The 19290-nt window shown below is 35.8% G+C and overlaps 2 protein-coding genes across 2 annotated transcripts; one reads left to right on the forward strand and one right to left on the reverse strand.

Annotated features, from left to right (window-relative positions):
• The first annotated feature begins 83 nt into the window (after positions 1–83).
• Positions 84–11054, forward strand: LOC126778835 (tRNA pseudouridine synthase Pus10). The gene is made up of 12 exons (XM_050502536.1): positions 84–281; positions 466–797; positions 1948–2057; positions 2710–2849; positions 3714–3815; positions 4275–4393; positions 5370–5483; positions 6834–6936; positions 7361–7467; positions 9391–9481; positions 10146–10332; positions 10767–11054. The coding sequence occupies exons 1-12, from the start codon at positions 159–161 to the stop codon at positions 10949–10951; spliced, it is 1713 nt and encodes a 570-aa protein (XP_050358493.1). The 5' UTR covers positions 84–158; the 3' UTR covers positions 10952–11054.
• Positions 11055–13389: 2335 nt separating this feature from the next.
• Positions 13390–18994, reverse strand: LOC126778729 (uncharacterized). The gene is made up of 8 exons (XM_050502351.1): positions 18937–18994; positions 18385–18529; positions 18254–18273; positions 17866–18023; positions 16798–16857; positions 16468–16526; positions 15746–15787; positions 13390–13512 (listed from the first exon to the last, which is right to left on the reverse strand). The coding sequence occupies exons 1-8, from the start codon at positions 18946–18948 to the stop codon at positions 13448–13450; spliced, it is 561 nt and encodes a 186-aa protein (XP_050358308.1). The 5' UTR covers positions 18949–18994; the 3' UTR covers positions 13390–13447.
• Positions 18995–19290: the final 296 nt, after the last annotated feature.

A 19290-nucleotide genomic window follows, 5' to 3' on the forward strand; every position in this document is an offset into this window, starting at 1 on the left:
TATTACCTTTGACAGAAACATATTGACAATGTCCTCAAACTGCAAGCTGAATTGGCTGACTGATTGACATTCAGTCAGTCTTCGCCGTGGATTTTGTGTTGTTATAATTGTTATTGAAAACCGCGTGCGGTTAATTTAATTTTTACGTATATGTAAATATGGATCAAAAAGCCATATACAAATTCTGTAAGAGCTTAGGATGCTGTGAAGCGTGTTGTATTCGCTATATTGGAATTAAAAACCCGAATGCTTTTGAAAATGCAACAAAATTTGTTACCAAAGTTTGTTTTCATATTTTACTTTGAATTAATTCAACTTACTTTTTATTATCATTTAATATAAATTGCTACTGCAAAACATCTAAAAAAAAAACAATTGAATTCTAAATTTAAATATAAAAGAGTAATTTTACATACAAACATAATTTTGTTAAATATTCAGTAGTTTTTAATTTTGTTGTTTTAGTTCCATGAAGAAAATGAAGTCGAGCGCATTGATACTGATAAAATCATGACTGATGATGTTTCTGCACATAAAAGTGATGAAAACAGTGCCTCACACAGTAGTAATGTAAGAAATAGTGATGAAAATACCGATAATTCAATAGATAGTAAGGAAAATAATACAAATAATGGCTCAATAGATGTAACTGCTGCTATATTAGATAGTAATGGCAGTATGTCTCCACCGCACAAGAAACGCAAATTAAATATATGCGTCAGCTGTTTAGGTGTTCTACAACAGGATAACTGGCAGGAATGCTACCAAATGGTCAAGGAAATATTAGATAAAAAAGGGTGAGAATCAAATTGTAAAATACCTCAAAAATATAACATTAAAAATAATTTACTATTAATTATTTCATTGATTATTATATACAAGGCTTACATTTATAACACGGCATAGTAACAAAATGTATAATGCTATATCTACACACAGATCCCAAGGTCATGGGATTAAACCCCATTTTGGGCCAGTAAAAAGATATTGGCTTTTTCTTCTCCTCTGCCTCGGGAAGTGTGTACACTCTTGTGCATCAGAAAGCATGTAAAACTTTTGGTTCTGAGCCAGTTCTGGTTGTGTCTGAATGCTGCATAATTGAGAATAGAGGTTGCATATGTGCTTATGAATCTTCATCATAGATAGGTTGCAGAACTCTTATCACTGCTGTCAGTGCGCTGTCAACCAGGGTGTCTTGTATGTCATGTCTTTTTTCTAGAATAATCGTTGAGAAGGTGGTACCGACACAACAAACGAGCCCATAACCATACACTATATAATGTCCTTGATTTTATTCTTATCAATTAACTGTATATTTTTTATATACTTGTCATTATTTATTGTACTTTTTTTATTATCATAAGTAAGCATATAGACAAATGGATCACCTGATGATAATTCACCACCGCCCATAGGCATTGGTGCCATATGAACTATTAATCATTCCTTATATCTCTAATGTACGTGATTATATACCCTCTTGTCTGTAGTTACACTGATTCCCTCTCCCTTCTAACCAAAACACAACAATACTTATGTTTGGCAGTTAAATATGTTTACTGGTGGTAGAGCTTTGTGCAAGCTCGTCTGGGTAGGTACCACCCACTCATCAGATATTTTACCGCAAAACAGCAGTACTTATTATTTTTGTGTTCCAGTTTGAAGGGTGAGTGAGCCAGTGTAATTACAGGCACAAGGGACATAAAATCTTAGTTCCCAAGGTTGGTGGCGCATTGGCTATGTAAACGATGGTTGACATTTCTTACAATGCCAATGTCTAAGGGCGTTTGGTGACCACTTACCATCAGGTGGCCCATAGGCTCGTCCGTCTTCCTATTTTATAAAAAAAAAAAATGTAGTGAGTGGGTGGTACCCAGATGGACTTCCACAAAGCCCTACCACCAACTATGTATTTTTGTCTTAATAAATATATGCTTCACTTCACAGATATGAATGTAACACATTTGCTTGTGCCCTATCTGCACCGATAGCAACATTATTACGAGAAAAGGCTGTCACTTTGCACCTCATTGATGAATTTCCTCAGTATGACGCAAGTAAGATAAATTTCTATTCATTTGTTAATTTTAACGTTTTCAAGATCTTGTACTTAATCTTTATTCTATTCCAATCGAAGAAGTAACGATAAACAATCCCTAGATATACATATTACATGCGATTTACTAATTGCTCTCCTTTATATGGTTTCTTAAAAGGTTTGTTTGTCTCTACTCATTCTTCAATTCCCTGATTTAATGTTTCATTTACACATATATCTTGAGGCTTAATGAAGTTGACTTATGTTAATATATATAATTTTTATGTTAAAACTGTTAGAAATAATCATGTATTTAATAAATATGAGACGAGCCGGCTGGCATGGTTGGTTGATGCCTTTCATGCCGAAGGTTGTGGGTTCGATTCCCACCCAGGACAGATATTTGTGTGCATGAACATGTCTGTTTGTCCTGAGTATGGGTGTAATTATCTATATAAGAATGTATTTACAAAAGAAAAATTATTATACGTAGTATATCGGTTGTCTGGTTTCCATAGTACAAGTACTGTACTAGCTTAATTTGGGATCAGATGGCCGTGTATGAAAAATGTCCCAGGATATTATTATTATTATTATAAATTCATATATTTTGTTATTTAATTACTTTTTCATTTAGTAAGTGTCTATAAAATTATAATATCTTCTTACAGAAACACTGACACCATTAAAGGAAGCTTGGAAGTGGTCGTTTGGAGTGAAACTCGGTGCATATATCAACAAGACACTGGACTCTGGTGCTATTTCTCCATTACTCATCACTGTTAATATAGACTATGTCGATGAATTACAGGTTAATATTGTATTATATTTGTGATTATATTTGATTTCTCTTGATTTTCGGTGAAGGAAAACATCGTGACGAAACCTGCATGTGTCTAATTTCACTGAAATTCTGAAATTCTGGTGGTAAACATGTGTATTCCACCAACCCGCATTGGAGCAGCGTGGTGGAGAGCTCCTCAAAAGGAAGAGGAGGACTTAGCCCAGCAGTGGGACATGAGTTAAATTATGCTACAGTCCAAGCACTATAATGATGAGACTTTGTTAAAGTATATTGAAAATAACTTCTCGAATGAAGGAGCGTTAGCAAAAAAGTTCTGAATAATAATTATCCGAATCTTGCAAACCCAAAAGGGTTAAATTTTTTAGACGGATTACGTACATTTTATATTGTATTAGGTAGGTGGACTGATAAGCGGACCAGCTCATGGTAAGTGGTCACCACCACACAGACTTTGGCATTGTAAGAAAACTAAGATGTTATGTCACTTGTGCTTGTGCACTAGCTCACTCACCCTTCAAACAGGAACACAACAATTAGCCTTGCTGCTTCGCGGTAGAATATTTGATGCTTGCAATATGGGCTTGCACAAAGCCCTACCACCACAATACCTCAAGTAAAATATTTGTAAGAAATAAATATGGACATAAGGCCGCAAATTCCCTCTGAATTTGCGGCCTTATGTCCATAATCTGGATTCAACCCCCCGGATCGGGTCAAGTAGTCCCTAGTCTAGAAGTTTGTAAAATCCCGTGCCTCGGAAAGCACATAAAGCCTGCGCCTGAACTCTCTTCGGTCGCGTTGGCCGCCGTGGCCGAAATCGGTTAGGAGGACATCATCATTATTAAAGTATCAAGTTTTTTTATTTTGTAGGAATTGGAAATATTAAAAACGGTGTCGCCGCAGCTGTTTGCGGAGCGCAGCAAACAAAAGAGACGCTTCGTAACGGAATTCACGAGACGATCCGTTGAACAGGTTAATTATATAATTTAAATAGAAAATATGACATAAGGATAAATTAATAATTTGATTGGGAACATACAAAGCAGTTTAAACAATTAATAATAATTATAAAATATAAGTTATAAATTCTAATTAATTAGTTATACAGTGATTTAAATTTATTAATTGGCATTGTAAGAAATGTTAACCATCGCTTACTTCGCCAATGCGCCCCCAACCTTGGGAACTAAGATGTTATGTCCCTCGTGCCTTTAAATACTCACTCTTCAAACTCACTCACTCACTCTTCAAACCGGAACACAATAATAGCGAGTACTGCTGTTTTGCGGTAGAATATCTGATGAGTGGGTGGTACCTACCCAGACGAGCTTGTTGTTACGGTAATAAAAAGTAGGTCACAAGGTCTACAGGCCATTTACTTGTGACCAATCGCTGGTGGGGCAATGTGTTCGATTAAGTAACGTGGTGCAGGCGCTGGAGCTGGCCACGCTGTGGTCGCTGTCGGCGGGCGACGCGCTGCGGGCGCCGCACTCGCGCGCCGCGTGTGTGGGCGCAGCATGCGCGCACGCGCCGCTCTACCTCGCCGGCAGGTAATGGGGGGGGGGGCTCAACTCAGCTCGGTTTAGATAGGGTGTGGTGTGAAGTAGGGACCTAACGTTGGCCAATGGTACTCCCATTTTGGAGTTTCACTGCCCAGAATTCACATGCTTCCTTGTGCCATATATATTCTGTTATTATAGTATATATAGTGTTAACGTATTTATAAAAAAAGCCGAGATGGCCCAGTGGTTCGAACGCGTGAATCTTAACCGATGATCGTGAGTTCGAACACGGGCAAGCGCCACTGAATTTTCATGTGCTTAATTTGTGTTTATAATTCCTCTCGTGCTTGACGGTGAAGGAAAACATCGTGAGGAAACCTGCATGTGTCTAATTTCATTGAAATCCTGCCACATGTGTATTCTACCAACTCGCATTGGAGCAGCGTGGTGGAATAAGCTCAAAACCATCTCAAAAGGGAGAGGAGGCCTTAGCCCAGCAGTGGGACATTAACAGGCTGTTACTGATAACGTATTTATATATATGTGCAATATAATTAAATCTTATCCTCCCCTTCACCCTTATCTCACTTTATGAATTTACGCAATGGTTGTATTGTAAGAAATCGCTACTAAGCAATAAGCAAAGGAGAAATAATAAACAAACCATAGATTTACGTATTCCATGCGTTTCGCTAATAACTCTGCTGTATAGTATAGTATTATGCACTGCAAACCGTTCTCGATTAACATCTTTATTTATAATACAACACTATTCCACTCAACTGCTTATAATCAACTTAATTTTACTTGTAAAGTTCCGGTTACAACTTTGCCGATACTGAAAACACCATTTACACGAATCCATAATGAATACCACAGATTATATATATATCGACCAATGATAGGATATCAATTAAAGGTCACAGTTGTTTTCTTTTTTTCCTTTTTTTTTTTTTACCCTAACTCCTGTCATTGGAATCGGCTTTATATTTTATATAGAGAGTGAAATAATGATATGTTCCAGATACATCAAATTAAGTCGCAATCTCCCGCAATCGCCGTGGATTTTGGAGGGAAAAAGAGTGTTGCCGTCATCGGTACAGGAAATCATATTCGGACCACTGAATAAATGTTACAAGTAAGTTCGGATTACAGCTACACGTGAAATAATATATGGTTACTGTGAATATCCCACTGCTGGGCTAGGGCTCTCCCTTTTTTTTGAGGTTTGGAGCTTATTCCACCGCGCTTCTCCAGTGCGGTTTGGTGGAATATTCTATTTTCAGTGAAAATTAACGAATATATGTTCTTAGAGAATTTGAAATCGGCTATTTGTATAGAGAATATGAAATGTTGGCTGTCTCATTTAGACATAGCCAACATTTCGTACCCTGAAATTATTTGTCAATGCACTTGTCAAATGTGTCGGGTAGAAGAAGAAGGCACGCCACATATCTTGTTTTTCATCTTATTATTTTATTGTTAATTATATTAGATTCGTTATACGTGCCTTGTTCTAATTAATGAAACGATTACCTTAGTTAGATTTGTCCATATCGGAATACACATGTGGCAGAATTTCAGTGATGTTAGACACATGCAGGTTTCCTCACGATGTTTTCCTTAATTATAAACAAAAATTAAGCATATGAAAAATCACCGGTGCTTAGTTTGAATCCGCGATCATCTACCACTAGGCCATCTCGGCTTTTTTTTTTCGGCTTCAAAATAATATGTAATAATAAAAATATATATAAGTAACACAAAAGCACAAAAACACACACAGACTCATTGATTAAATCTCTTTATAGTTTTACTTTACCTACCGTATTCAAGTTCATAATTCAATATATGTTTAAGCTAATTGTGTAATCCTATTTCGGTTTTATTTATATGTCATATAATATATACAAATAAATGTCTGTCTGTTTGTATGTGATTTCAAAATAAAGCCTCTTTTAAGTTAACATGCCTATTTGCAAGAAACCAAAATAAAAACAATTGTTATTTTATTTATGTCTGTTTGTCCGCGCTTATCTTTGATAAAGGTCGAGATTAATAACTAAATTATTATATATAAGAAGTATTTCAATGTTCCTATTATTCTTTATTTCATTAAAATCGGTTAAGTCTATCTAAAGTTATAAAAACGTTTCTATTTTTGTTGTCATATATTGCGGCCATTCGCTCATAGATGGCGGTGTTCTAAATACGTTAATTTCTGAATCGCGATGTCCAAATTTTCCGGAGTTAAATGACCTTCTGCCCATACATATTAGCTTTCGCGTCTCGTTCAAATTTGCGTTGTCGTTGTTATGTCGTCGTTTCGTCTGATTGTTTTGAGTTTTTATATTAATTTCATTATTACATTGGTAATATTAAATACTTTGTGACTTTGGGTTTCAATTATTAACTCTGTTGTAATTTTGTTCTGTTACTTGGTTTTTGATTTCGGGAATGAATAAATAATTATATAAAACATTTCCAGATTCGATCCCGAGGACGCTGACCGTAGATTCAAGTTTATAGCGGCGGGCAGGGAAGACGTGGACGTGCGGTGTCTTGGTGACGGGAGACCCTTTGCTGTCGAGGTATTTATGTGACTGGTTGGTCTATTGGCCAGATAAGGCCGCAGTTCCCGAGATGTGATCAAACCCTAGGTCAGGCCGATAAAAACTGATTGGATTTTTCTGTCGAAAATTCTCAGTCAGCAGCCCGGAATCTGGAAAGGGAAGTGTGTACACTCCCGTGCCTCGGATAGCACGTAAAGCCGTTGGTCCTACCCATGAACTTTTTGCTGTCGTGTCGGTTTATGAGAGTTAGGTAATAAAGAATGCACCTGTGTTTGCGCACACACTTGTACACTATAATATCTCCTGCGTAGTTGGCTAATCTCTCTTGAGATTGGCCGCCGTGGCCGAAATCGGTCCTGAGGACATCAATGTCGAGTGTTACACGTGTGTGCGTATTGTTTGCATGTGGTCACGTGTGTGTTGAAAAAATGTTTACTTTCAGATAAGCGATCCAACGAGACAGCTGACCGTGGAAGAATTAAAGGAAGTATGCGAGGAAATATCGAAAGGAGGTGAAGTTATTGTGAAAGAAATGTCAACAATTACAAAGTAAGTGGACCCCGTTGAACGTTGCGCAATGTTAATAGCAAATGAAAGTGAAAATACGTAATGCCTATTTGATTTATATGAATAAAATATTCCACCAACCCGCATTGGAGCAGTATGGTGGAATAAGCTCCAAACCTTCTCCTCAAAAAGGGAGAGGAGGCCTTAGCCCAGCAGTGGAATGATCGCTGTTACTGAATAAAATATTTAAATTATTAAAATGACTTGTAACTCACGAATAGCGATATTATTTTTAAATAAAAGACAGTTGTTTTGAAATTAAAGTTATGTACGTGAACTTCAAGTTGTTATAACTGCTATAGGCTTACTAAACCATAACCAATATAAATAATGTGACGTTGATGTCAAAATACAACGGACACGTCGGAACGATATCTCGGTCCAACATAATGTGAACCAACCATAACAGTTTTTCACAAAAAGCCGCAGAGCAGAGCGCTCGGGGTAAATGTACCGCCATAAAGTTGTAAATAGATAGATAGATAGATGGATAGATAGATAGATAAAGTCTTTATTTGGATCACACCACATGAGTAAAAATAAGAAGATAAAAAAGAAATGACAAAAGTAACACAGAGTTTAAGTTAATTTATGTCGTAGAAAAAAATAAATAAAAAATTAACTAACTTACAAAAATATTTTGCATCTAATTTTATTTAATCTATATCTATTAAATATCATTGGATGCAAAATGGGAATTGCATTATTATGGAAACACAAAGAAAAGAGAAAAAAATAAATAAATAAATAAATATTAACAATAATTAACTGTAAAGTGGTGTGGCATCCAAAATGGACAACCTCTCAGTTGAAGCTGGCATAATATTGACCTAGCACTGATTTTCAGAGGCCTCCATGTGACAGTGACGGACGGCCATGTAAACGTGACAAAGAGTAATATCAAATATTAAAGTGGTAGATTGTTACGTATAAATAAATAAAATATTATCACACACAAATCGGTTCTCTATCAGAATAGCGATAGATCGCGTGCTGGTCTTAAGTCAACGCGTGCTGGCACTCGATGTCACCGCCTAATTGTGACATCAATTCCATCGCGCACGATGAAAATTTGGCAACTCATTTCTTTGTCGCACTTCCAAAAAATGGAATTCCTTACCAGCTCACGTGTTCCTCTCTTACAACCCGAATTCCTTCAAACGAGGCGCGAAGAGGCATCTTGCGGGCCGGCAAGGCGAAGGCGGCTAGTGCAGAATATTCTTCCCGACTGTACTGGCCGTCGTCGCGCTTGGACTCTACTACCACTTGTCATCAGATGGAGTAGAGTCATTTGCCCTCCCGGATAATATAAAATAAAATAAATAAAGACTAAACGGGACCTTGGAATTACTTCTAATGGTAATTTAGTTTATTTGCGTTTGAAATTGTAACCGCGGACCTCCGGGTCTGCGGCCTTATAGCCACAAGACCAACGAGACAGTCGCTAATAGTAACATATTCGTATATATTAGGCACATGAAAATTGCTTCTTGCTATATATAAATATATATAATTAGTACATATATCAGATATATGTTAATGTGCCTTTCAAATAAATAAATAAATATAAATTAATAATAATAATAATAATAATAATAATATCCTGGGACATTTTCCACACACTGCCATTTGATCCCAAACTAAGCAGAGCTTGTGCTATGGAAACCAAACAACTGATATACTACATATACTACTTTTCTTCTGTAAATACATACTTATATAGATAATTACACCCAGACTCAGGACAAACAGACATGTTCAAGCACACTAATGTCTGTCCTGGGTGGGAATCGAACCCACAATCTTCGGCATGAAAGGCAAGTATTTACCAACCACACCAACCGGCTCGTCAAATAAAGTGTTTTAATGTATTCGATATTTTGATTTTATGGTTATTTTTTTCAGAGAAGACTTGGTACAGCTGAAGAAGGGTGAAGAAACGAAGAGTAAAACGTACGAGGCGCTCTGTATAAAATTGTCGCACTCCAAATTTGACGTGAGTTTAAAAACAAACGATGCTCAGCAACGGAAGTACAAATGGGCTCATGGTCAGTGGTCACCGTCGCACATAGACATTGGCGATGTAACCATTCCTTACAACCTTGGGAACTAAGATGTTATGTCCCTTGTGCCTGTAGTTACACTGGCTCACTCGCCCTTCAAACCGGAACACAACAATACCAAGTATTGTACTGTTTAGCGGTAGAATATCTGATGAGCGGTCGATACCTACCCAGGTGGACTTGCACAAAGCTTTACTACACTATTAATTTGTTATAACTTGCCGCTAGATGGCGCTGAACACATAGAAAATGTGTCTAACGGGGTTGGTTAGTGTAGTAGCTTGTAGTCAGAGCGTCACGGTAGCATGCGAAAGCGATCCCGTGGCGGTTATTAGTAAGTAACTTTAACTTGATAACCTCTGAGGACGAATCTACGAGGAGAATGATTCTTCTCCGATATATATATATATGTCGCGCGTCTTATTGTAAACTTATTAGGGAATATACCTACCTAATACCGTGTCTATCTTTTATTTAACTCCACTAACCACAGATTCCCTAAATACTCGAGTAAAAGGTAGCGACAACCCCCACCCCCCTTATACGCGGGTGGAAACTAGTTTTATAATTATAATGTTAATTATTATTAATCCTCAGGAGGACCATACCGCACCGATTCGTGTTACGCCGGAGGATATCGAACGTATAAATACGTACACGAACACGACGAATAAAGACGTCAAAATTGCGTTACAACAGAAAACGCCGATCAGAGTGTTACACAGGCGGCCTCTACTCACTAGGAACCGGGAAATCTTGGAGCTGACGGCCTCGTTGATACCAGGTACGTTGGAGGCATGTAATAGTTTTAATAGAGGTAAGTCCACTAGCAAATGGAGTACTTGATGGTAAGTGGTCATAAATTTGCGTGAGACCTCGGGAACTAAGATTGCTTTCTTTCTAGTTACACTGACTCATTGTTTTATCAAACTGTAATACAACAGTATTAAGTATGTTGTTTATTTTTTCGTAGTTTTTAGCGGTAGTGTAAGTGATGAGGGGGTGGTACCTACAGACGGTGACAGTATTGCCACGTATTAGACTGTTTTGTCGCATTTCTAATTCTTTAATTATTATTATATAACCTAAACAATTATGTTTTAAATAAAATATGAAGTCAAATCAAAACGCGTGCAATCTACAACTAATTCACTTGAATATATAATCGAATGGTATAATATATATTTGAATATGTACTGGATGTCGTGTCGTGCGCAGAGCACCCGCAGCTGTTCGCGCTGCGCGCGCGCACGTCGGCCGGCACGTACGTGAAGGAGTGGGCGCACGGCGAGCTCGGCCGCTCGGCGCCCGCGCTGCCGCACGCGCTGCTCGCGCGCGCCGACCTGCTGGCGCTCGACGTGCGCGCCGTGCACCTCGCCTGGCCGCCGCGCGCCGCGCAGTGACCCGCAGCACAGGACGAGAGGATGGCGTCGATACTTACGCCTTGAAACGTTACTTACTATTTGTAAACGTTAACGAATGTTCCAAATTCAAATACTATTGATATTGACGTATATTAATAATATTATTTTATTATAATTAAAATTTAAATATTATATATATATATATTTAAATATTTAATTAAAAGTTAAATTAAATATTTTGTACACAATATGCCTTGTTTTATTACTATAAATCAATCATATCATATCAATATGGACACTCTTGAATCGTCTCACGTTACAGTATTGAATTAAATGTAAAGCTACCACCGGTTCTAAATGTAATTTCTACCGAGATGAAACTGACAAGAAACTGTAGTTTTTTCATCCTTATAATTATAAAGTCATACAGTTCAATGTATACATATCCTGATTGGAAATTAAAATAATACACACATAGATAAAACATAATAACGTCGTATGTGTGTGTGTTTAATTACAAGTAAGTTTTATTTTTTAAGCTGGCAACTCTCTCCTGCGTAGTTGGCTAATCTCCCTTGAGATTAGTGGCCGCCGTGGCCGCAATCGGCCTGGAGGACATTATTATTATTAGTGTTCTATTATTTGCTCGAGTTGGCTAATTAGATATGCCTTAATATATTAATTTCCGAGTTGAAATAAAATTTTAATATTACCATAGTAACTTTTCTGTGTCTGTTTTTTTTTCTTTGTTAACAACTATTGTTATGTGCCAGTTGTCGTCCTTGAAGGGTTGTTATTTTTTTTTACAAGTAAGTTTGATGAAGTTTTGAAAAAACAAATATTTTAAAGAGATCTCTACATATATCGTGTGTGACGTCATAGCTGTAAATATAAAATTCGGTATGGTACGCAATACAATAATTTATAAGAAAAAAAAAAATACAAAACAACCACGTTACAAATTCTGATAAATGTGACTTTGTTTTAAACGATGCGCAAAATATATAAAAAAGTATATAATTCTAGTTAGTCTAGGGTTTCGCTGGATATACTTCCTGGCAATGAAAAGGGGAAGTTCATGGTCTAAAGTATAGGGTCCCCCAGGTCGAGAAGTATGCGTCAAAGCGTCACGAGAGCATGCGAAAGCGATCCCGTGGCGCTCCTCGTTAACACGCAAAGGGGACCGTTGGTTTTTTAGTGGGTATTCCGATATTCGGGGCGCACTCGGCGAGCCCCACATACCCCCGCCCCCACGTGTTTGTGAAGTATGTGAGTATAAACGGCACATCACAACAACAGGTGTATTTAACATCGAAGGGTTCGACAAAAGAACAGCCACAGGCGCTGAAGAACGTGCGAGCGTACCCGCAACTTCGTCTAATGTGGATCGTCCGACATAATTCTCCATCGTATCATCCGATACGGAGGGTATCCATGAGGACTTCCCCACGATAAAAAAGGTGTTCGCTGGAAATAGAATGTAACTTAAAATTTCTAGTTATTTTACATGAGTCCGATTATAGCTTAGTCGTGTGTTAACAAAATAAACCGCATATAAATATGAAAATATATGCGATTCGTGTCTAAAGAAAAAATAATAGAATATGTTCTCCGTGTTCAAATACCTAATTGTGTAATCCGAATTTTCACCTTTTCACTCAAAAAACACATTTTCGCTGATGGTAGAACTTCGTGCAAGCTCGTCTGGGTAGATACCACCCACCCATCAGATATTCTACCGCAAAACCGCAGTAGTTGGTATTGTTGTGTTCCGGTTTGAAGGATGAGTGAGCCAATGTAATTACAGGCACAAGGGACATAACATCTTAGTTCCCAAGGTTGGTGGCGCATTGACGATATAAGCGATGGTTAACATTTCTTACAATGGCAATGTCCGTGGGCGTTGGTGACCACTTACCATCAGGTGGCCCATATGCTCGTTTGCCTTACTATTCAATAAAAAAACTAAGACACGTGCGGTCCGCCTGGTAGCGGCAGCGTCAGCAAACTCTTTTTAGGTGATTGTACAAAATATTGTTGATAACATTATTATTAAATATATTTGAATAATATGTAACAGATAAATAAGTAAACAGAAAAAGAGGTCATATTTGAATATATACATACAAACATTCACCTATATAATATATATAATTATTCAACAGAAAATAAGATTTGAGTATATTGTGTCTACATATCATATATATCTACATAGACACAATATACTCAAATCTTATTTTCTGTTGAATAATTATTTTTAGAAGTTCTTTGCTAACGCTCCTTCGTTCGGAAATTGTCATTATCATTGCCATAAAGTGGATTATATAAAAACCACCGTAAATATGTTAAAGTACATATGCAAACTTCCATGGTCGATGGCATGGCCATGATCGATCAAAAGATATTTAAGTCTATTATATACCAAAAAATAAATATAGATTAATTGGTTAAAATAATGTATTAATATAAAAAAACTGTATTTTTTAATATATTTCATTTATTTGATGATAGAACATTTCTTGGTTATGAACTTTTTCAAACAGTCGTTTTTTCTTCGGCTTGATTGGTCACAGCTGAATCGCCAGTACTATCTGATATCACTGTAAATATATCGTTAAGAATATGTTTATTTAATTAATAAATATTATAATTGTCTATGAGTTTATCATAATATTTATGATTATCTAGTTTTTTCAAATCACAGAAGTAAAGAAATAAACAACTTTGATGTTGAATTGACGCGATATCATCGGTCGACATCTTGAATTATCTATGGTATTCATTATGGATTCGCGAAAAAATGGCGTCTTGAATGTCGGCTAAGTTTTTATCGGAACTTTGGAATTTAAATTAACGGGGATATAAGTATTGAATAAGAATAATGTTTGTATTATAAATAAAAATATATCAATCGAGAACTGTTTGTAGTGCATTATACAGCAGAGCTGTTAGCGAATCGCATAGAATATGTAAATCTAAGGTTTGTTTAACTTTTCTCCTTTGCTTATTGCTTAGTAGCGATTTCTTCCATACAACCATTGCGGTAAAAAAATTGTAAATTGAGATTAGGGTGAGTGTCCTATTTACTTATAACTACACATATATAGAAATACGTTGACACTATATATATTTAGGTTTAAAGATTATTTATTCACATAAAGACAATTACATCACTTACATGTGAACACAATTGAAGAAAAAATACAAACAATTAACAGACATTCGTTGTCGTACTTTCATTTTTCAATGGAGAAAATAACACACAAATCATCAAGCACAATTTGAAATAACACACAAAACATCACCACGATTTGAAAACCACTCTTATTCCATTCTACATACTCAAACAGGTATTTTTGTAATAATATAATGTGACGGTCGCTTTTTGAATATATCGAACGAGTCAATATTTTTAATGTCTGAGGGTATCTTGTTATAAAGACGCGCACCGTCATATGTTAATGCGGTTTGACCGAACTTGGTACGAGTTTTAGGCAAAACAATGAGACTCGCGCGTCGAGGGCAGGGGCGCCCAGATTTTTGCTGCTATTAAATTGTAGTTCGGTATGGACATTTTTATTAATAGTTTTACGTACGAAAATGCAGGTGCTGCATTTATATAATTGTTTAAATAACATTTTTATTATTTTATTTTGTAGGACTTGTAGTTTTTCCAATCGTGTTTTGGCAGCACTTCCCCAGATTTCGATTAGATATAATAAATGTGGTTTTATTAGGGAATTATAAATTGTGAAACGTAGTTTACGTAGTATGCACCGAACATTAATCCGCAAGTAGGTATGGAGTGAGATCAATTTACTTATTAAGTGATTTATGTGAACGTTCCATGTTAAATAAGTATCCATGTATAAGCCAAGATATCTTTCATGAGTTTTTTCTTGTAAGGGTCTGTTATTTATTGAGAGAGGTGTGTAATTTGGTATTTATTTTTAGCTTTGAATAGTATACAGCTAGTTTTAGAAATGTTAATAGTCAATAAATTGTACTGAAGCCACTCATGAAGGACATCGAGATCGTATTGGGCCTGAGCTATTAGGTCGTGAATTGACGAACCAAAGTAAAAGAGGCATGTGTCATCAGCGTAGAGAGTGATATTACCGTTTAAGCCAAGTTCGTGCATGTAATTAATATATACTAAGAGAAGCAGAGGGCCTAGTATTGATCTTTACGGAACGCCATAGGATATGGGTAATGGGGACTTTGGGAGTTACTATCAATTTTTACTATCTGTAATCTGTTCTCGAGGTACGATTTAAACATTTTTAAAGCTTTACCGACAATACCAATGACTTCCAATTTAATATATTTCAATAATATATACATGGCACAAGGAAGCATGTTACTTCTGGGCAGTGAAACCCCAAAATGGGAGTACCAGCGGCCGACGTTATGTTGAGTTGAGTAGTATTATTAGATTACTCAAGCGGCTGTCCCCCCCCCCCCATCATTACCTGCCGGCGAGATAGGTAGGTAGGTTGGAATATACTATGAAATCAAACTTTAGGATTACTAATAAAAAAATTAAAATTTTAATTTGATTGATCTGTAACATTTTGTATTTTTTGACTATTTCTTCATTGACCAGGAATTTCTTCCTTGAAAAGTCTATTAGTCTTGATATAACAAGTTAAAAAAGAGCAATTTTATCGATAGGATTAAGTTAAGACGGAAAGGGTATTCCGATATTCGGGGCGCACTGGGCGTCTTGGACACCGGGGAGCCCCACATACTCCCCCCTCTGTTCCCGTGGGGGAGACGCGTAATGCGTTTTTCCAGCGTTAAAAAAAAGGAATGACGTATTTATTATCTTACCTGGTGCCACTGTTGACGATACCGAGGCAGAACTTGATTTATCTTTAAAAAAATTGAATGATTAAAAAATTAACTAGCAGCTAAAGAAATATATATAGATATTTGTAAAATATTTGTAAAATGAGATATTTGTAAAATATTACATTTTTGACTTTTGATTGAATAAACCGGGCTCAGATTATTTGCTAATGAAAGACAAAAAATACAGGCAAGTTAAAACCAAGCAAGGAGGATTTAATTGGTCAACTGGCTTAGAAATATTTCTGTAAAATAAGTAATCATCAACAATAATTCATGATATCGTCTTATTATCATTATTGGTCTTTAGTCTTTGTTTATGCACCTATATACTATTTACTTCTTAATCATCAAGTTCACTGTCATAGACCTTGCTCACACGCAGCCTTGAGGCGGACTGTATCTTATGAAAGATATCGAGATGAGATCATAGACAATTTTTAGTACTTTTTATACTTTTGACATATTGCTAATAGATATTACGTTGAATAAATTCAGAATAGTCGATCTAATAAATCGAAGAATGTGCAAACACAATCATGAATTAAATATTAAGACTATTAAGAGGCTGTAATATTTGGGGCACGTGTGGGTAGGGTCTGTGTGGAATACCTCTCTAATAATTAATACGTATAAAATATAATAATAGAAGACTAACGGAGATAACAATATAATGCAAAACCATAGGAAATATAATAATATACCGTCTTTAGGTGCGTCCGGACTTGATGCCATCGACTTTTTACTCGTTGTTGACCAGGGTCTAAAAGAAATATGCAAAAATTATTTGATACTTCTAATATTTTATAATCATAGATATCATACTATAGGCTTTTTAGAGAAGTTAATGCTGGGCCTTTGTTCTCTATCTTAATGTTTGGAATTTTTTTTTTCACCACGCAACTCAGCCGTTGCTAATGTGGTAGATTGTCATCCTGGAGTTTTCCGACCTAATACTTGCGACTATCGTGATGCCGTTTCTTGAAAGTAGTAATTTGTTATGTTTAATAAAAAAAATAAAAAAAACAACTTACATATTTTTTTTCGTAGTCGGCATTAACCGACCGGCCTTAGCTCTGTTTTCTAGTATGGATCTGTAAATCGTATTAATTTTATTGGTGATTCGATTCATTATTTACTTTGCTTTAATAATTTAAATACAAAACTTTGACGTCGATTGAAGATCATAAATTGATGATATTCCCTTATATATTTCAGCCATGGCCATTCTCAGATAAGACTGGCCATCTGCGTAGTACATATAGCGTATAATTGTGGGCGCGAACACATGTTAGGAATTTAAATCTTTAAAAAGTACTAAATTGTCTATGGTTTAAATAAACAAGACAAAAGATATATAGTGACGACAATATGCATAAGAGCATGTCTTATTGACAGTTTTGTTTATTAGAAAGTAATTAAAAAAGTAACGTAAGTAAGTGAGTCAATTGCCCCAGAGGGTTCCCTCGATTCTCTTCAGAATCGAATTTAATCTGTAATCATGATTGAAGAATACACATTGAATCGTAATCATTTATCATTAGTCTGATTACATTTTGTCCAGATCTGCTATAAAACAACATAATAAAAAATAGAGTATTAGGGATGTGCCAAATAGTACAATAACAGTAACAGCCTGTGAATGTTCAACTGCTGGGCTAAGGCATCCTCTCTCTTTTTGAGGAGAAGGTTTGGAGCTTATTCCACCACGCTGCTCCAATGCGGGTTGGTGGAATACACATGTGGCGGAATTTCAGTGAAATTAGACACATGCAGATTCCTCACTATGTTGTCCTTCACCGTCAAGCACGAGATGAATTATAATCATAAATTAAGCACATGAAAATTCAGTGGTGGTTGCCCGGGCTTGGACCCACGATCATCGATTAAGATTCACGCGTTATTACCACTGTGCCATCTCGGCTTTTCGGCCAAAATAGTAAAAAGTAGTAAATTGTCTATGGGATAATCTCAATGTCTTTGACTAGACAGTACGCTGGAAAGCTATGTATAGGGGTAATACCCGATAACTCTGAATTGGTATATAAATAAGACTAAAGACATAGTGACAACGATATATAGCAATATATGGATTAATTTACTTAAGTAGCCTAACGCTTATACTGGCACTCGGCAGTCTTGCTTCCACTGGGTTGCTTACAACGATAATATTTTCCTCATCCAAATGATCGTCAAAGCGTTCTGTATCTGCGTAATATTCTCCGGCATCCATGTCATAATAGAAGTTGTTATCGTGGCCCTGAAATATGGCATTTTAAACCAAATCATTTTTAAGCCATAATGATATAAATAGCGTTTTTTTAATGGTTAAACAGTCGGCAAACGGGCCACTTGACGGTAAATGGTCGCCACAGCCCATAGACATTGGAACTAAGAAATTTAAAACATCCCATATGTTCCTAATGCGCAGTAATTAATGTATTTGTCTGGCATTGGCAAGTGTTTGTTACCTTATGTGTTTTGATGTGCACGGTCACGTTCGATTTTCGCTACGAAATAATTTATATAAATAACAGGTACAGGTCGTAAATACCTAATTTGTATTTACATACATAAAGTGGTATATATTTAAAAAACCTTATTGCCACTAAAATTTATACCTTTTATATGGACAACGGGCAAGTTCCTCAGATCCTCAAAAAAATTATTCTTGTGGTATTTCACCATTCGGTCTAACCAACCGGCTCGTCTAATGCTGATACTAGCCATTCCTGTGGTTGCCCACAGCACTGTTATTGCTTTTAGCTAAAATGTAAGCATATCGTTTTTTTTAAATAGTAGTACGCAGTCTTTTAAAGGAAACTCTAGGAAAGACTTTTCTTTGAAAAGGATTAATAATATTCATTCAAATTCATTTGTCGCCCGAGAAAAGGAATTGCAATACAACGAAAAAATGCTTTATGCTGCTAGCATTCTTTCCATTCCGCGCGATCATGCTTAGGTCATTTAAACTGTGTATATTATTTAGGTTTATATATTATAGACATATATATTTATAAAATTAGACGAAATGACTATTACGAAGTCATATTAAAAAATAAATCACAAACGATCCGATTAAAACGTTTTATGTGAATCCAATTATTTTTTCTCTAATATTAGATTGATAGATATTTCAAAATATTATGCTAATGTGTATTTTGTTTACTCACACAGTAAAACATTGTTGTTCCATTACTAAATCGTTAATCACAATAAGCAATTAACAAATGTAATTACACAGACCATTAACATATACTTATTAAGTTAAGAAATAAACATTAAAATGATTTATTTTATTTTTATAGCATTATCGTTGTAATATGTTGTATATCGTTATAATAAACATTGTATATATGAAATTTCATTGTCACAGTAGTTACAATTCGTAACTATGAGACTTGCATTAGTTTCATAACGAACCCTTTTAGCTTACAGGCATTCTGAGAATAAACTTATGTACATAATTTTTTTTTTTAACTATTTGTTTTTCATTTGAAAATAATATTATAAAAAATATGTTACTT

Source organism: Nymphalis io, chromosome 27 (assembly GCF_905147045.1).
Source record: "Nymphalis io chromosome 27, ilAglIoxx1.1, whole genome shotgun sequence".
NCBI classification, from domain to species: domain Eukaryota; kingdom Metazoa; phylum Arthropoda; class Insecta; order Lepidoptera; family Nymphalidae; genus Nymphalis; species Nymphalis io.

Excerpts from the sequence above, each read along its gene's own strand:
- LOC126778729 (XM_050502351.1), bottom strand. Across the intron at positions 18,274-18,384 it reads GCCCGTTGTCCATATAAAAG|CGAAAATCGAACGTGACCGT; the intron begins GTATAAATTTTA and ends ATTATTTCGTAG. Across the intron at positions 16,527-16,797 it reads CCGACTACGAAAAAAAATAT|ACCCTGGTCAACAACGAGTA; the intron begins GTAAGTTGTTTT and ends TATTTCTTTTAG.
- LOC126778835 (XM_050502536.1), top strand. The coding sequence starts at position 159 with ATGGATCAAAAAGCCATATACAAATTCTGTAAGAGCTTAGGATGCTGT. Across the intron at positions 282-465 it reads CAACAAAATTTGTTACCAAA|TTCCATGAAGAAAATGAAGT; the intron begins GTTTGTTTTCAT and ends TTGTTGTTTTAG. Across the intron at positions 7,468-9,390 it reads GAAATGTCAACAATTACAAA|AGAAGACTTGGTACAGCTGA; the intron begins GTAAGTGGACCC and ends TATTTTTTTCAG.